At 38.8% G+C, this 20,147-nt stretch overlaps 1 protein-coding gene across 1 annotated transcript in view; it reads left to right on the top strand.

Annotated features, from left to right (window-relative positions):
• Nucleotides 1-612: 612 nt before the first annotated feature.
• The window catches only part of LOC132922588 (neurogenic protein mastermind-like), a 33,305-nt gene continuing 13,770 nt past the window's right edge, over nucleotides 613-20,147 (top strand). The window contains exons 1-2 of the mRNA XM_060986169.1: nucleotides 613-1,075; nucleotides 1,619-1,992. Of these exons, the coding sequence (XP_060842152.1) occupies nucleotides 1,759-1,992 (234 nt within the window). The 5' untranslated portion in view covers nucleotides 613-1,075; nucleotides 1,619-1,758. The remainder of the gene's footprint in view (nucleotides 1,076-1,618; nucleotides 1,993-20,147) is intronic.

Raw genomic sequence — 20,147 nt, 5'->3', positions numbered from 1 at the left:
TGCGTTTGCACCGCGCGCACGATCGACTTGGGACCGTTCGGTGGCGGTGGCGGTGAACTTGGTGAAATTTCCGGTTGCCCGTCGTCGCCGCTGCCGTAGTGCCGTACACACGACACCACCACTACCGCGACCACCGCCACTCGCGGACCGCCTTCACCGCCCCGCGCCACCATCACTACCGCCGCCGACACGAGATTCCAAACGTTATCGGCCGCCCAGAGTTACGATAAAAACGGCGACGAAAAATTATCGACACCGTTTGCCGTTCGAAAACCTAGCCGGGAAAATCGCGTACGCACGCCGTTCGAAGCGGATACGGCGGAGAGCTGCCGCTGACGACGGCGACTGCCTTTCGTGCGTTTTGATTATCGCGGTGTCGCTGTAAATGCCGCGACGCGATAACAATAATATTATAATATATTTATTATTATTATCGTAACCGTGTAGCGCGTCGCACACGACGACCGCGGCGATTGATAGCCGTCCGTAGTCCGTACGTATCGTATACGTTGCCGTACGGTCGCCGCCGCCGTCGGGTGGTAACACTGCTCGACGTGTGTATATATATGTGTTGATCGTCGGCGGCGGCATGGTCCGTCCGTTTCCTAACTGAAAACAATGGCGGCAGTCGTATGACGCGTCTCGAACCGGCACACCGTACGTTGCACCGTCGTCCGCTTTACGCACAAGCGATTTGTTGATTTTCATCGCGAATTCGATCGGATACACGTCCTCCGATTTGTATTTATTTGAATTTTTTGCTCCCGGTGCGTATACCGACGGTGTGGACGTTACGATTTTCCGTAATAATCGTAATATTACATTAATTATGACTGTTTATCGGTGGCGATACCGACGACAACCCGTACAGACACCTTAGATCGGTTAGGTTCGATCTCTGTGACGATAGTGTTTGTGTGTGTGAGTGTGTGTTTGGCACTCGGTGATCAATTATCGATTCATTATTGCGATCATATTGCTATCTAGAACCGATCACGATGTACGTCGACCTGACGTGAACACGGACCCAATCATCGACGATCGTTCACTGGACCACTTTTAGTATTGATGATGAGTGCGTATTAGTATTTTGATTTTTTTTAACGGTCAATTTCAATATTTTCAATAGCTATTTACCCCTGTCCAATTATTAGTTACCGTTCTCATCTCGGTCGAAATTTGAAATTATTCCGTAAAATATTGACTATGTAATTTATTGTCCAGCCAGAAACCAGTTGAATGGTATATTGTTATCAGTTGTTTATGTTGCTCATCTTTTCAGATCTGGGTGTATTTACATTAAACATTTTTGCTATATTATTTAATGTTGATACCTGTTGAATAGTCTGTAATCTTGCTCAGTTTCTTCAACAAATTGTTGTTTACCATAATAGATAACCTACCAACCATCAATATTTATTTACCAGTTTCTTATCAGTATTGTTAAAAATTCTTAAAGAAACATCTTAATTTCAAATAATTTAGTCATAGAAAACTCGTTACGTTGTTCTAAAAAAATTTTTAAAATAAGAAGTTGTTTTACAAGTCAATTTAATATTTTGGTGTTTATCAGTATGAACTGTTGATTTGTTTACAATTAAATCTTTGTGGGTTTTAGTGCAAATGTGAGTAGCTGATCAAATTCATTCCACTAAACTGGCGAGCTACCACCTGAATTGCGGTCCTGAAGGATTGGACCAAGGTGCATTGTTAGGGGGCGGCTGTGGTGTGTTGCAACAACAATCCGCCGCCCCCGGCATGGCCGATGTCGTTGTCCATAAGCGACAAGCGGTTATTGACAGACTAAAAAGACGAATGGAAGGGTACAGAAGGCATAACCAAGACTGCGTTCCGCGCTATAACAACGCATTCGCAGAACAGCAAAATGTACAAGAAACATTAATGCTCAAACAGAAATACATGGAAACAAAGACCAAAAGGAATGTTAAAAAGAATGACAAAAAACCAATGGAAAATGGAAATACTATGCCGGTAAGTTTATTTTACAGATTTTCTTAAAAATGTTAGTTAGGACGAATAGGTAAATTGTATCTAATTTTTTAAATATTTATTTAACTGTCATTATGTATATATTTAATTTTAACCTCCCTACAAGTATTTTTTTTAAATCATTTATTGTTTTATCAACATTTTCAAATAATTGCAACTACTTAAATAATAATTGATTTCGGGACAGACATTTTCATCCGGTTGTTTATAAGCGTTTTATAATCAAACATTTCAAGGTTGATAATTGCTGATGTTGGTATATTCTGGGGACTTGATGATTGATGTTGTGCTAAAACTATAGATAAACTTCTTATCTAAAAAAAATAGTGTCTATATTTTTCATCATACGGTATTAATATCAAATACAATTTAATTTAAACTTAAATTGCACTGTAGTATCAATTTATAATAATAATTATTGATCTATGATGATACATATTTTCATACACAAAATAGCAAGAGAAACAGGGATTTTTAGTATTGTTGAATAGAAATTTAGTATAATACATTTAGAATATTTGTCTAAGTATAACAAAAAATTATCTTTGACTAAAAAATAGCATTCATTGGTTTTTTTAATTAGTTGAATTGGTTTTTTAGAGGTCAATTACCCTAGTCCACAGACAAACAAATAATATTGAATTATTGATTGTCAATGAACTAGGCAAAGAAAAATGTGACCATTAAAATTATAATTTAAAAAAAAAACTTTTATGATGTGCTTATCAATTTTATTGATGTATGCTTTTACTGACTTATTTTATGTGAAATCAAATCAGATTAGTTATATTCTTCATGTGTTACATTTTATCTTTATTTTATTAATTATTTATGTATTTGAAGAAAAAATTGATTTTTGGTATGAGTTTAATTCAAAGTTTGCAGTTGGCTATTTCTTAGTTTTTTAGGATTAATATATTATAAAAACTCTGTGATTGGTGAAGAAAAAAATTGTTTATTTAGTGATTTTAATGAGTAGAACAAAACGTATGAAGTATTTGTTGAAGCACTAACATTTTTTTCGCCTGAAAGAAACTACTTTAATAGGTAATTTGTTTATTATGATATCATCGATGAACTGTATAATTTCATGGCCAATTTCCTGAATTCCTAATCTGAAATTGCGAAAATTTGATTTTGCAAATACTGTGAGGGCGACATTCTTTGTTTTACTGTGATTCAATTGATTTAAAATGATTATCACAATCTAAGTCAAAATCAATATTTATTTGAAAATTAAACTCCTCAGGTTTGTAATATACCTGCATGATTTTTCATTTTAATCTTAATACATCAACTAAAACATTGGTTACTAATTTAATGTCATTGAATGTTCGTTTAATCTCCTGCAAACTTAACCAATTTGTATGATAAAAAAAAAGAAGTAAAGCAGTAAAGTATTTCACGTGGAGATGGCCCAGTTAGGATAACAATGCTCCCGTAACTGAGCCCCGTACAGTTACTTATCGGTGAAAGGAAACTATGAGCTCGGACGAAATCACAATCTTTAAAGTAAAACAAATGGACATGCGCGCGTTGCTGCATCGTGTATGATATTCGTTCGAATGGAAATTTTTATTTTATTTTTATTATCTAGTGCTTAACAATCTCTTTTTTTAAATAACACAATATTTATGTATTTGATATTATATTACTCGTCAGAACATTTTTCACAATAGCTTATCTGCAAACAAAATAATTATAATTCTCGATGTCGTCGTCGCGCACTGTTTGCGCAATTTGAATATTTTTTTTTTAGATAACAACTTGTGACAAAAAAAAATTAACCAAGAAATGAACATCGTGATAGGTATGACTTGTATGTGATATATATTATATCCGAATACATTAATTTGTTGTGATTGTTTAATGTTATGGAATAGTATATTATAGTGGTGACTATTATTACGTAGGTAGGTTACTATATTAATACCAATAATACCTATGGCTATAACATGAAATTCAACTTGTCTGCGGGTTTTGGATTTTGCCCTTGAATGGCTAATAGTAAAGCATTGAATAAACAATGCTTTTTTGTTAAATATAATAAGTTTTAGGTTTTGAGAAAATAAGGATAGCAATAAATAAACATAACAAACATTGAAAAACCCCGACGTGAATGAGAGTGTGAATTTACTGTTGTTGTTTACGCGCGGAGAGAGAAAGAGAGCGAGCGTCAGATACTCTTGCGATTCGGACGTTAACGTCCAGATAGCGTATCGTTCGTAAATTTCGTACTTTATTAATAAATTATTTCCTAATCGAGAAACCATAAGCCCGGTGCAAACGTCGATTCCTTTCTCTTTTGGATTTGAATTTGGTTTTTCTGGCCGCGTATGACGAGAAAACGTTGTATTGTTAGTGTACGAAATCGATAATGTATAATAACCATAATTATATTATAATACGGTTAAAACTGCGAACGACCAACAAATACGTATATCATGATCGTTTACGTTAATAAATTTCCTTCTTTAGATTTTTAGGTTACGTGCGCAGCGAAGTCGTTTTTATTAACGGCAGTCCTTCGATTCCGATATTATTATTTAGCGATAAGACCGTCGCGCCGCTCGTCCATTGTTATCGTCGGAAACACGCAATAATAATATCATCCTTGCAGGTGGCTCGTAAACACATTTGCGCCAACGCATAATAATATTTAATAATAATCTATACTTAAATTTAATAACAGGTAATTTTACAATCGGCCGTAGTAATTTTGTCACCGTGTGTGGTGTTCGTCGTCAAACTCAATTTTATCGGGTTTTTTTTCCGAGAAACGTCTCCGCGGTGTACGTTATCGAAATAATTTCGTTCTATTACTATTTTGCATTCGATCTGCCGACGAATGGGACGATTTGGTGCGAAAAACGAAACCGATGCGTCGCGGTCGGCGCGCGCGTTGCCGCGTAGAGGAGGAGGAGAATAGAAATTTTCGATTCGAGAATAAAAAAAAAGTGGCAAAGTCAAAAGTCCAAGGCCGGGCGGCGGCGCGGTGCGCGAAACGTATTTTGTATAATACACAATAATAATTGTGCGCGAGGTAACCGGTTAACGGGCGAAATGCATTGCGTGCGAGCGATCCCGTTGCTCGTGATTGACATGTGTCCCCTCCCCCCGCGGACGACCGACCGTAACCGCCGCCGCCGCCGCCGTTACTTCGCCCGCAACCGCAGCACTAGTAACGCGACGGTGGTGTAATAATCATCGGTTCGTAATAAAACCGACGGCACACGACGATTGCTTCGCGCGCACACACTACTGCACCACGAGCGGTGTGAGAAAGCGTTGACGCGCGCAACGCTCGCAAGTGGCCGTTGGCGGCGGCCGCGCGACGCACGCGGTGCGCGCCCACGCATCGCCGTGTCGCGCGCGCGAGCGAGTTGACGGAGACGCGCCGACACGAACATGTGGCGGTGGTTGTACCGTAATGAGAGCAACGTGTTTTTCGCGCCCTCCCCCCCATTTTTGTTCTTGCCTTGAGGTTTTTTGGGTTTTTGTACGGTCTCAAATCGTCGCCGGGAGAACGTCCACATCGCGCCAGAGTTGCCGACGGCAACAAGTTGCGCCCCGACGACGACACCGCCACTTCGTACCGAGCGTATTTTATTTCTTATAATTATCCGCGTTTCGATTATCAATTTTTCACTATTTTTCCACAGATGTCTAAACTTTGCAATATTACAATATTAAATCATCTGTCGACGATTTTTATATTTTAAGGGCTATAATATCTGTTAAATATTCTATGATTATTAGTTATTACTTATTAGTTTATTACTTATACTGTTTTTTTTCGATCGCTTGTAGGCAGGCGATGGTGGTGGTCGATGCCTCTCAATGTGCTGTTATTCGATTTTATCGTCGTTGCATAACATTAGAAAATATTGCGTTTTCCGTCGGTTTGCCTACTCAATAATTAAAGACTGATATTCGATAATTGGCTATTATATTGTTATTGTACTTGTGCTCGTTTCTGAAACACCATTGTATAACTTGTTACCTTGGGACTGTTGAAGAGTAGACGTCATGATATAATCCGTGCGTTTATTTGTCGAATAATGTGTTGGTGTTGGTCGTTATATTCCGTGTGAAAGTCTAAATCGGTACAATAACAAAAGGCGAATAACAATTTAAAAAACAAAATTGTCAATAATATTTCTATTTTTTCCTTTTAAAATGATATCGTCCTACACGAACTTTAAAACGCTAAGAAATAAATAAACTCCTCATCAATCACCTACATGTTTTTCCTCTTTCCTGTGTGCTTTTTGTATGCACGTGTTCCTCTTAGTACACTCTAATGACCCCCACGATGCTATTATTGCCCACATAAAGATTTCTTTTCTTTTTCTTTTTCCTTTTATTTTGTTTTTAAATTTTAAATCGTTATCATTTAGTAGCATTCCCGAGATTTCCCGTTAATGCTCGTCCGTTCGGAAACGCTAAACGTATTACTATACAGTATTTTATACGAATGTATAAGTATGAAAAGTCCTTCAACTTGGGGTTGGCATAACTATCCATAACTGCACTGGTGCTGTTTAAACAAAACCCTAAATATAAAAATAATCGTGTTATGAGCATTTGCATGATATTATTGGGACTTAGCAAACACTGATGCGCGTCGGATGTTCCGCAATAGGGTGAGCGGGTAAGCCTGTTCGAACGTCAAAAGCGTTGGGTTAATATTGTTTTTAGAATGTCAAAAAACTTTATTAATAATAATAAATATTTAACTTGTGATTTTTGAACGACATCATTCACAATATGTGATCCACTCGGGAGAATAGTGTGGTTATATATCATTACTTTATAATTTACAACCGACTCCGCTACAAATATTTTTTTTCAAATAAAGCAAAGACTATTATTAGAAATACAATGCGTCCCGAATACGTGTATTATGCATCGATAAATTTGAATAAACGATTTAGCGCAATATCGCGTGCATCATAATATTAAGATTCCTATGTAAATCGATTGTTTGCAAAAGTATTACGCTTCGGCCAGAAAGTCAAGTGGTCCTCCGGAGACAAGGTGATACTGCAGTATACTTAGTCTAGGGCGGATGGGTTCCCAAGGTGAGCGCAAGTTCTCGGAGCGCGTGATATCCGTGTTAAAGACACGACTTACGATTTCTACATGATGTTTAACAAACAATATTGTACGTAAACAAAAAAGAAAAAAAAATTAAATCTTTGAAAAAATTGCACTGCGTCGTATTATACACATGTGCGTATTTGTCATCCCGGCAGTGTCGGTGGTGGTTATTTGTTTGTTTCAAGGGTGTTTAACCCTCTGGATTATTCGTACGGCGGCGCGGCGGTGGTGACGGTGGCGGTGGTCTCGGCCAAAGGTGAGGTGGCGGCGGGGTGACGCGGCGCGGCTAGGGAGGTGATGCCAGCGAATCGATACCGATCTCTCATTCTCTCTCTCCTATACACCCGTTCGGCGTCACCCCTACCGCCACCGTAGCGTGTTGTTCCGCTCATGTAATATCGGTGGCCGGCGCGCGCGGGCGGCCGCCCCCGTGCGGCCATACTCACCGCGCGTCCGCCTCCGCCGCCACCGTGATTTTGACGTACGTATACGCGCCACCGTCGCGCGCACGCTGTGGACGCGCGTGTCCGCGATGTCGCCGCCGCGCTCTCACCCTTAGACTCCCCCCCCCCAATACCGCCGTCCTACGACGCGCCACTGCGGCACTTATAATACGTATGTGTGTGTGTGTGTGTGTGTGTGTTGTGGGTGCCCGTTGTAAGTTATACGTATATACTTATTATATATATATAATGATGCGAGTAAAAACGAGTATAAACCCACAATGGTATATAACCTATTGGCGGGATAATTCGATAACGTTGTTGCGTCGCATCGACAACGCACGCACGACCCGCGGTAACGGTATCTACGTATAATTACACCGTCCGCGCGCGAATTGTATAGACCATAATATCATCGCCGTGTTGGCCCCGTACAGGTATTACAGGAGGAACTCTCATATTATTATCCGTTTTGACGACGTTTAGCCAAACGCGAAAACATCACGAGCCGGGAAAAACGCGTGTAAAAAAACCTTTACCGTTCAGATTGACGCAGTGTAATGAGAGGGAAAAAAAATAATCGTAATAGCGCGTTTGAGCAATAATATATAGTAATAGTATACTGCAGTCCCGTCGCGCACAGGTGTTCCGCGTTATTCGTTTGTAGGTCGATATATTATTTTATATTATTGCGCGTTGCGTAAAATGACGTTATCAGTGGACTGTTAACGTTTATAAATTATAACGTTTGTTTTCTCCGCTGTGTTCCGTTTCGTATTTAATACGCACATGTTATATATTATGCGTTATTATCGTGTGCGACTGTTATTGATCGATCTTGCGAAATGTACTTAGCAGTTACATACATTATATAGCGGTCTATAATAGTCGACGTTTGACGTTCACAAAAATCGATGAATTCGCACTGACACCGCTCATCGTCTGCCGCCGAGATTTCGATAATCGCGTAAATGAGACGGCGGCCCCGTGTACGATTTAAGAAGTTCTCAAAATTTCGGTCTATTCACGTAATGTCGATGTTTTGGCATTCAAATCGGCTTCGAGTAGATTTTATAACATGACGCGTATATAATATAATACATTCATACATCGTCGTATATAGTTAAAACGTTATTGGTTATTACGGACCGTTTCGTTTCTAGAGGACTTCTTCCCCCTTTTATTTAATAAATTAATCGATTTTTGTTTTGGTATACTATACAGCCGTAAGTAAGTAAGTAAGCTCGGTGTGTTGTGTGTATATAATAGTGTGTGCGCGACGCGTTGGCGAGCGCACGTGTGTGTGCGTGTGCGTGTCGGTGGACCGGCGGCCGAGACAGGGGACAGATGCGATCGCGTTCGGTCGCCGTCGCCTCTCCTAACAGCCGTCGTCGTCGTCGTCGTCGGCGGCATCGTCATCACCGTATGTCGTCCCTGAAAATATATCGTCGATTATGACTATATACTACTATCCGCGGGTGTTTCGACGACCTCTCTCCGGTCTGGAGTGCGTGTGTCATACACTCTCCTCCGGTGCAACAACCACCGGCGGGGGCTATAGCGAGAGCGTAGAAATGGCCCTACAATTGAAAAATTATATTACTTTTATCTTTACATTATTATTCGTCTGAAAACGTCGTCGATGAGTATTATCATTATATTACTCAGACGGTTCGTAAAACACCTTTCGGCATTGTAATACTCGAATAATATATATCTATATGTTATATTATGTCGTATATGTTAAGGGGAACGGTCGATTTCCGGTGCACCGGTTGCCTCGGCCACATAATATTCACGTTGACATGAAACTATACGCTTAGGTACATCATATCGCTCGTGTGTGTGTGTATGTCTCCCTCTCACAATGTGTGTGTGTGTATGTGTTTTATGGCTACCCAACGTCGTTGTTACGCGCTCATCGGTATATCGTCTCTTCGCATTGTGTGATGTTTGTAGAGGTTTTTTTTCTGTGTGTATGTTCAAGACCTTGAACTTGTGTTCACCCCAAAACTGTAGCATGCATAATCAAACAGGTATATAATACTGCTACTGCAGTGTGTCCGGTTATTTTTTATTTCGTTCGTCGTTTGTTTTCTACTGAATATAATAATAATATATTCCGCCGGCGATATGTCGTCGTCGCCGTCCGTCTGTGTGGTGTGTCGTACGCGTATAATATTGTAGTTAATTGTGTATTTGCCATTCACCTTGCTGTACAGGACACGCGTGAGTGGGACAGTCTTCGTCATGTTTGTGGACGACGACAATTTTATTTGGAGCAGGCCACTAGTTTTTGAATTCATCGAACTTAATTCGGTCCCCTTCCTTAGAATCATTAAAATGGTTTACCTAACCTAATGCTGATACCTTTATAATCACTTTTCAAAGATTCGTATTTTTTTGAATATTTCATTATTAACTATAATAATGATGAGTAAACCAACGATTCGTCTGCCGTGAAGTCTCCGAGAACAGCGTACGTACGTTTGTGTGCATGGTGATAAATGAGTAGTTGTGTATATTATTATTTATTGCTGTTATCTTATTGAAGGCCGTTATCGATAATCCGGACAAGGTTAAAAGTCGCACGCGCTACAAAAGAGTGTATACAGTTCTGTGTCACTATAAGTGCATATAATACAATATTTATGTATCGGGTGATCTTTGATCCGGACGAGAAGAATAAAAATTGAAAAGAAAAACGATTCTCTTTGGTGTCGGTTTGTGTTGTTCGTGTAGGTCTTGTGAAGAGAGATAGATCTGTGGCACATGCGGTGCGTGTTTGATTAATGGTATATACCGACATACATAAATTAAAAACCACTCGCCGAAGAAGATAAGCGATTTTCGATAAACCGTTGGTGTATTGGAAATTACTTACACAAGACAACGGCCTACAGCAGCGTGGCACACACGTTACCTATAATTCGTCACAAATTATTTAGAACACATAATAATGCGGAATTTACGATAAGACTGACGTTATCGTTAATTTTTTTTCCAATCACGATAGCAATAAATATTATTTGGCCTTTTATATGACATTCCGTATCTTAAATAATCCCTAAAGTGACACCCACTGATAGCGCTGGCAGTTGCAGTGGCAGATGTGTTATCCGAAACGAGTGATGATCGAACAGCCGCTTGTGCGTTCTCAGTCCACATGTATTGCCGGTAACGTCACCAGCAGCTGATTACGACAATTTAATAAGATGTAGCGTGCAGTGGATGGACTTTGTATTCGATGGCGACAATATTATATAATATACTTGAAAACAAATATTTTTTCGTTTTTTTCTGAAAATTCGATCGATGTCAGTGGTTTTTACCATGACGTGATGTGTCGCGATACATACGTCGTATGTGCAGTATTATGCGTCGATGTTTGTTTTAGCGTAAGGCACGTTGCATACCTAAATAATTGTCGTCCTTGGAGTGAATGCTTTGCGCACTAGTCGTCAAGACTCACGGACAGCTTATAATATCGAACGCGTTTTAATAATAATATTAAATAATAACATACAATATGTATTGTAGTATAATATTATGTTTCATAGATTCGATATTATGTACGTTTTTAAGTTCGTAAACTGCATCAAATAATAGTTTGTGTGCGGCTCTGAAGCTTTTAAAAACCAGTGGTCTTTTGCCTCCTCTCGGCCCTCGTCGTCTCAAATCGTATCGACATGATAATATTATATTATGTTATATCTCACAATATTGAATATATTTGTATCTAAAACAATAATTCATCAGCGTTATATTTTGTGTCCCCGAAAAATATGGTTCCAATAAAAAGCGTCGTGTATTTTTAAACACTACTACTCCGTGCATTTATTATATACTGGCAATCGTGTCACACACATACGCGCGCGCGCGATCGTATTGTGACCCTGGGTCTGAGATCGCGAGCAATCCTTGGAATTTTACCTTCCAATAATACGTCGTTGTCCGAGCGAAGCTCATCAACGGCAGACACACACACGCGCGCGCGCACACACATACACTTGCATTCCACTTCATTGCGGGTCGTTTATTATTATTATATTATTTTTTCTTCTCTTTTATTACTCATTCATTTAATTGGTCTCATCGGTGTGTGTGTGTGTTTGTGCTCGCCGGACGTTCGAGATACCAGAGCTCTTCTTAAAAAATAAAAAAAAATTCATGCTCTTTACATAATAACACACATCATATATACTATATACCATATACGTAATAACAATATAATGCTCCGGCGGTGGTGGGTGTCGTAGTGGTCGCGAACAAAAAAAAAAAAAAAATCGTCTCGTACGCACGTAATCATATCATCGTAATAATACGTACGACGGTGGGCACCGTCGCGACGTCCGGACCACCTGCGCGCGCGACCGTAGAATATTACCGCACCATAATATCGTACGATATTGTTATATGTATTTTATTATTTTTATTTTGATATTACCGTGCACGCGTAACGGCCGGCGCCGTACACGGTCATCGGGCTCGCGGCCCGCGGTAACACTGTAACGAAGGCGCTCGTGCCTCGCCGCAGTGCAGGCACAGTTTTGTTTTTTGGATCGGTATTATATACCCTCCGCGCGCGCGTTCGGCTCGCTCCATCACTCTTTCTCTTCGACCGTCCGTCACTCTACCGCCGCCGCTATTACACGCGGGTACCAAACTACACACACTCGCACACATTACTTCTTTGCGTAACCCCTCCACAGTCGTGTCCGCTTCGGTATAGCGCGCGTACGATTTATTATTATTATTATTACTATTATACATAATATATATATATAAATATAATAATGTGTGATGTGTGTGTGTGTGTGTACACCGTCACATATATAATGTAATATTGTGCCAGTGGTTCTCAACCGTACGGCGCTATTTATAAACTCCCTCGTCGTACCTATTTACTTACAACCCCGAACGTACGCACCACCCTCTTTCGACGATGACGGTCACCGCCGTGGTCTGTAGTCGCGGTACGCGCGGGGCGGCCCCCGGTTTTACGATTTTCGGTTTGCTCGGTTTTTCGTCTGTGTCTGTCGACGACCCTATGGGGCTGTGGCTGGAGTCGCATTTCGGAAATACACTTATCGTCGCGTACGTAGTCGTTGGCCGTATTGCGCGCTCGTGTCGTATCGGTGTTGTGCACTAGGCAGGCAGAGCGTCGCGGTGTACCTATAACATAATAATATTATGTGTGCACTCGGGAGTCGATCGCGCCAGCCGATCGCTCGTGATCGTAATAATATGTGCCACAGGATGTGCGCCGATGTTGTTGTTGCCGCACTCCTCCTGTACACGACACGGCTTGTCCACACACACACACACACGCACACATCGCTCTCGCCTCCGGAGTGTACACCGGTGTGGTATGTCCTTTTCGCTGCACCGGTGGCATTGGTCGCGGCGGCGGCGGCGGCGGCGGTGGTAGTGGGGAGGGTCAAATTGTGTACCTTCTCACCTCTCTCACTTGTTGGTGTTCATTGGTCAATGTTTTACGGGTCAAACACCTGCTTTTTTTTCATCCGTCCGTCTCTCTTATGCTCTCCTCTCTCTGCCGCTATTATACTCCCTCGCCGTCGTCGTCGTTGTGTATTCTCCTCCGTCTCTTGAGCATCGTCACCGGATGAGAATCTCTCTTCTACGCCGCCGCCGCAAACGCCACAAGCGGTGGAGGCAGAGGAAGAAAGACTGGCGGGGACGGACCACATATTATACGCGGGCGGCGCACACATTACAAGGCGTGCAGCTTTAATATTATTGTCTCGTCTGGGCCGTGCGAGACTGCCCCGGCGGCGGCGGCAAAAGAATCTGGCGAGCTCCTATCTGCTCCTACTCACAACCCTCACTGTATGGTTAAAAATAATTAGACAAAAATATTAAAAAAATATATAATATATTATATACATCGCGAATAAAAATTTGTTTCGTTATTTTCGATCGATTTATATCGCACAGATCTTCGATACGTATTTTGGCGTCTCAGATAAAGCCGTACGCTAAAACGTATAACTAACTGCGGGCATTGTACAATTCGGGACATTCGTTGGTCTTTCCCCTTAGTTGGTTGATGGTTCGCTCGTTCATCGTTCTCTTTCGGACGTTTATATTTTTAATTTTTTTTGTTTGGTTCTCTTCGTCTGTGGATTTTTATACTTAACTTCTTCGAAGGTGACGAAGACGAGATCAAAATAGAAAGAAATTGCTCGTTTCGAGTTTTTACGGTGTGTGTATCGCCACTGTAGTTGTGGTGTTATTATTACAACAAAATCCGACACACTCACTCACACGTCTTGTGTTCTCGTAAACACGGATTGTTGCCAGCAACCGGCCCCGATCGATAATAATATTATCGTTGGCGTCATTAGTCTTATCGGTTTTTTTCACAAAAATGTATAGCGATTTATTTTTATAGTGATCCTTGAAAACGGATTCACACGAGTAGGATGCTTACTTGCCGCTGTTCTTCTTCCTCCTCCCCCGCTCGACCCGATGGCGGATACCCTCAGTTCCCGGTGTGTGTAATCTAATCGGAAACGTAAACGTGACTTCGACAAAGAAAAATGTTGTCACCGTTGTCTTATCAGCTATACATATATATAATATTATCTATATGGTGTGTGTTTGTGGAGATCCATAAATTAAATTGTTGGTTTGTTTGATGATGATAATGCACGGTCTGGAGGAGAAAAATGATGTGAACTTTGTGACGAAGACTGTGGTTGTAGTGGTTTATTATGTGTATATATAATACGAGCGTTTCGAATTCAATTCGACCGAATAAATTGAATTTTTTAATGGACGTTGAATAATTGAAAATATCTTTAAAAATAATCCAAAGCAAATGAGATTCCTTTGGGCGCGGAAATGTGGGATAACACTTTTAATGTTTAGAAATATGTTCACTGTTTTTATTACATTTGGTTTGTAGATAATTATGCAAATATTTTGTTTCCAATTAATGTGTACGATACGGAATTTACTTAAAAAGTTTTATTCGACTTAAAATATTGTAATATTTTTTAATTTGTGCATAGTTTCATCGATGATATCTTTTTAAAACCAAATTGATAAAAATAGATTCTACTTAACAAAAATCATTTTACGCTCAGTTGATGATCAAATGCATGAAAAAATATTGTCTATTTCACTGTTATACAAAGAATTTGTTTTTAGTATGACAGAATTTCAAAATCCGAACAAAATCATAATTTTATATAGTATAGACATTATTCAAACCAAAATAATTAATATAATTTACAACTTATACAATTATTTTCAAGGAACAAAATTGTTTTTACCCCATCACGTGTATACCAAGAATACTTGATAAAACACTACATGTGAATTGTAAGTGAGTCCGTTAGCCTTTTAAGCGCCACGCTTTTTATTTTATGCTGTAACCGTGTGCCATATCGATTATTGTTCCATTAAAGATTTAATTGAATGTCGTTTTACTAATGTATTAATATTGAATTAACATTTAAAAAATATTAATTAAAAATATAATTATATGTAAAAGTATTTTTCCTTAAAGTAAGTAAAATCAAAATAATATTTCGGTTTAGATTGACCTTTGTCGAGTATTCGCGTCTTAAATATAATTTATTTTGATTAAAACGATAAATTATTATTTATTACCAATAAGTAATAATTTTAATTTTAGAATATTCATTTAAACTGTTTAATAAAACATTCATACTCTCATAAGATATTATTATCATAACTATTTTTTTTTTTATTAATTAAATATGTATAATCGCATTATATAGTTTATTGAATTATTATTTGAACTGTTCCAAAGATTAAAATATGTAAAATGCATCTGATGACGTACATAATATGCAATTAGTACTATTTACGTAGAGCAGCGCCGATAGAGGAATCCACCTAATGTAGTGGTCGGACATGAGATACAATTGTGTGACTGAATATTTGTTATAGAAAGAATTATTTTAAACTTCGGTGTATGAGTCTTCATGTTTCGTTTGTGATAAACCAATTTTCCGTTTGGATTGTTTCTAGAAAGGCTATTACTATTTATTATTATTATTAACGGTGTAGTATTAACGGATGTATAGCACTTAAAGAACAGTTGTTTTCGGAGAAAGCAAAACTGAACAGTTGCCCGGAAGAGACCTATGATTTAAAAAAAAATAATTTTCTCGTTTTCGTAGGAATATAGTAAGACAATATATAGGTATAATTGTTTTAATCATTGAATTAAAATTATAATTATTGCATTTTAACACAACTACGTCGCACTTTTTTCGTCGGTAACGTTTGTTGATTTCTGTTCTAATTATAATTAATATTATATCGTTGGCTTTGACGGAGGTTAGAATCATATTTTAATAGCGATCATTTGCACAATGTGTATATTAATTATTATTATATAACGTTGTAACAATTACGTTCGTCTTTTTCGAACGTTTATCAGTATTCAGTGCGTTTCCGACGATTTCCACGGGGCCGGTGTATCACATTTTTGCGCGGCGATAACGGTGTTTCGCGATGATGCCGCCGCCGAGTTGTTTGCCGAACGACCGTCGTTGTTTTGTAGTTCCGTTGACGTCGCGTGTGTCGCTGCCGTCACCGTGCGCCGTAAAGCCGGCCGATCGGGTTCGAGAATAAATAAATAACAATATAACTACCTAACCTATTACTATAGTATTATTCGACTCGGATCGAATCAAAAATGGTTTTTAATTTTTTTTCCCACTCATTGCTTGCCAGTGTGTCGCGTTTACGGGCCGCTGCGCGCACAGTTACATACGCATTACACACATGTATATTATATAAATATAATGATAATAATTAGGGCACAGGATTCGTAGCATTTGCATATTTGTTTTGCGCAATCGGTAAAAAAAAGTCGGTTAGAAACAAATTTGTTTCATGTCGAGGCAAAGCCAGATAATATGTAATTTTATGTTGCATATTTAGGTATTTTTTGAGTCATAGATATTTATTAATTTATTATTATTATTTTGGAATATTTTCGTACGTTTTATTTTAAATGACGTATAATCATTAAGTTTGTCCGCTAGACGCCAAAAAGTCCTTAGATTGTGTGAAAGCACTGACGTTGGATACGGCTATTGGTCGATTGATTATTCGAACCGACATGATATTGGCCTTGTTTTATTTCGTCGTCGTCGTCGTTATTTATTTTTGATATTAATTAGGCATGCAGCGCTAGAAAACAATGTGTAGTGGTTATTTTTGCAGAATATTTTATTAGGGGTTTAATTTCATAAGTGTTCACTCGTATTTGGTGTTTTTTTTAGGACTATATGCTTATATAATAATATGTTCTCTGCCCAGCTAATAACAATAATAGTGTGTTTACAATAGCAATACGCGTGTTTTGGCACAGTAGGGTAAACGCACACAACCACTACAACACAAGTCGTTCTATATCCCTCGCCTAGCGCGTATCATATACATATTAGTATATTAGGTACCCATGTCGAAACAATCCATAACATTGCAGGCAATATTATTATTATACATCGAAATCGGTCGATTTACGTCATATACACTACTCGTACACCGTCGTCGGTACGTTCACGTTTGAAAAGGTAAGGTAGACGACGAAATAATATTTTATACCTACAACGACTCAGGTATGCGGCTGTCGTACGGCGGGTAAACACACGTCACACACACACACACACACACATAAACACACAGCCACACAATATGACTGAGACGGTCGGTCGAAATGTGTGTTTCTCCTCTGCGCTGCGTCGGTGTGGTTTTACCGCGTAAAATAAAATAATAGTATATAATATCATCATATATACCCTCTTCGGACTTTGGTGGTGAAGAGGTGTACTCTAATATGATATCTGCGCGTGCGCGTGTGTTTATGTGTATTCCCTTTGTCGTCGTCGTCGTTATAATATATTATTATGCGTACTCGTAAGCCGCGCGGGTCCGTGTGTGTGTGTGTTAATACTATTATTATTATTATTATTATTATAATATATTATAGTCGTATATTATGGAGCGCGTACTGTACCCGTAATAGTAGTAGTAGTAGTAGTAGAGTATTGTGTGCGTGCGTGCGCGGCGCTCTCTCCGTATATTACATACGCGGCCGGGAAGAAGGGGACCGTCGCCGACACACTGCATACAGAGCGATCGTCGGCGCGCACGGCAATCCCTCGTCGTCGTCGTCGCCGGCAGCACTCTGTGCGCACACATATTATTATCCTCCTCGTTAATAGGTGGGGGTCAAAGGGTGCCAATATTGAATATCCGCAGCTGCAGCAGCTCACTCTCCGCCACACATCCCCTTCGACATAATACAATAACGCGACGTTCGTTTTTATTGTTATTCGTCACCGCCGCCGTCGTTTTCCGTTCGTCCGCCCGTGTCTGCATGTGCAACGTGCATTCAACAAGCCCTCGTAATAATAATAATAATAATAATAATATAATATGAAATTTCTAGAAGAAGAAGGCTATAGGTACTGTCGACAATAATATTAAAAATAATCGGGCCGTGTATAGGTAACGAAAATCCACAAGACAGGTGCCTCCGGTCGCGACGATTATTTTCTCGTTTTTCCGACTCTCGTAAACGATAATATGAGATTTATTCCGTTTTTTTTTTTTTTTTTTTTTGGGGCCACCGTAGTGTGTGTAGCGGCGTTACGCCAAATTTCGATTACTATAGGAAAATAATTTAATAACATCATATCATAATATAAATATTACGGCGTACTCTAATATATGTACACAAGTGTGCGCGCATAATATAAATTACTATGGATTTAAAAAATGAAATGAAATTACGTTGCGCGCCGCGGTCGAGGTTGCGACACGCTCATAACATTATACACGAAACTGTGCGACGACCGAGGCACGCGGGGGTGGCGGGGAAGTGTCGCAACTGTGTTTAAACAGTCCGAGGTTAAAAGACAATAACTGCACGGTGTTTGGAAGAGAAAATAACGAATTTTGTAATTTTGCGTACGATTCTCGCTCAAATAAGAATAATAATAGTATAATAATGTAGGTATATAATGTTATGTTATTGGACTTATATAGGTATAAATAAATCGGAGCGATGACGTTGGCGGTGACGCGACGACGACAAGCGATGAAAAAAAATAAAAAAAACTATTACGTCTGTTTGACTTTCGAGCGGAAAACAAATATTACGTCGCCGTGTTGTGCTTGTATTTAAATTTTCCCGGTTGGCCAATCCATGTGTGTGTGTGTGTGTGTGTGTGTGGTGTATAGTTCGGTGGTAGCTGTTACATTATAGGTATGCGCGTTTGAGAGATACAATTATTGTGTTAACCTTTGTATTACTTGTGTGTGTGTATAATATAATACATTTTCGAGCGCGCTCTCTCCCCTCACTGTTGAACGCGAAAAGCCACTCGGCGGCGGTCCCTCTCGATGATACCTACTTTACCAGTATATAGTTTATACACTAGTGTACTTATACTATGCCCGTTCTCGTCATCCCCACAAATATAATGTAATATTATCAAGTGATATCGTTTAATCGTAAACTGCGTTCACACACATAACCAAAACACAGTAGACGATGTATTTTTGTTGATGAAAACTGCGTGAACATTTCCATAAAAAATGTACCTCATTGATTCCGTATGCTTCGAGTGTTTTAATAGTGCTCCTCAAGTTTTACTATTTAAGCAACTGTTTTATCTTTCATAACTCGATTATTATTGTGTGGTAGGTACGCATTGACGTGGAAATCAACACGCGCGGGAGTATGAAATAATTATTTCAAAACGCGTATAGCAACATTACGAATATTATAAAAGATTAAAAGTAGCCTCGATAAATCCCCTTTTAAGATCTTAAGATTTAAATTGCGGTCTGATACGCGCGGTTTACTATAAGTACTTCTATAATGTAATCAATATTACATGTAAATTATCTTTGCAAAACTTTATCGATATATAATGTTCAGTCGTAGTTTAAAATAATAAACTGGCATCAATTCTCATTTTCCTTGGTTCTATAGACGGTAACGAACGAATTTTTTTTTTTATAAACATGTTTTAAAACGTCTATGCATTAGATAAACAGCGTGTACGAAAATATAATCCTGCGAAAACGGCAAAACGCTATTAATAATCGCTGACCAATATGATTCTGAATATATTTATTAATTTTCGGGCACCAAGTTTCGTTACGTTTTTACTTAAATATTATAATATAAGGAATAAAATCGTACCTAATAAAAAAAGGTTTTCAACAGTTGAAGTATAGATACTAGATAGTCTATAATAATTATAATTATTTATTTTTACCATCTTGAATTTAATATGTAAATATAATATATAAACTACGATATTATTCGTATCAGATTTTAGCGACCAGAAATAAGTTAACGGTATAATATTATGTAGGTACCTACAAGAAATTTATATCGTCTTGTATGCACATTGAGCATATTGCGCAGGTACCTTTCTCCCGAGTATGATTATACATGCTATAATCTTTATTCCATTTCTATTTATCACCGACGTTGCTGTTACTGTTGCCTCCGTTTACATTGTAGGTTATTTTTTTTTTTAGTTTAAACAAATTGAATATTAT

This window comes from Rhopalosiphum padi, chromosome 2 (assembly GCF_020882245.1).
Source record: "Rhopalosiphum padi isolate XX-2018 chromosome 2, ASM2088224v1, whole genome shotgun sequence".
NCBI lineage: Eukaryota > Metazoa > Arthropoda > Insecta > Hemiptera > Aphididae > Rhopalosiphum > Rhopalosiphum padi.
Note: the sequence above shows the minus strand (reverse complement) of the source record. Positions and strands in the feature narration are given on the sequence as shown.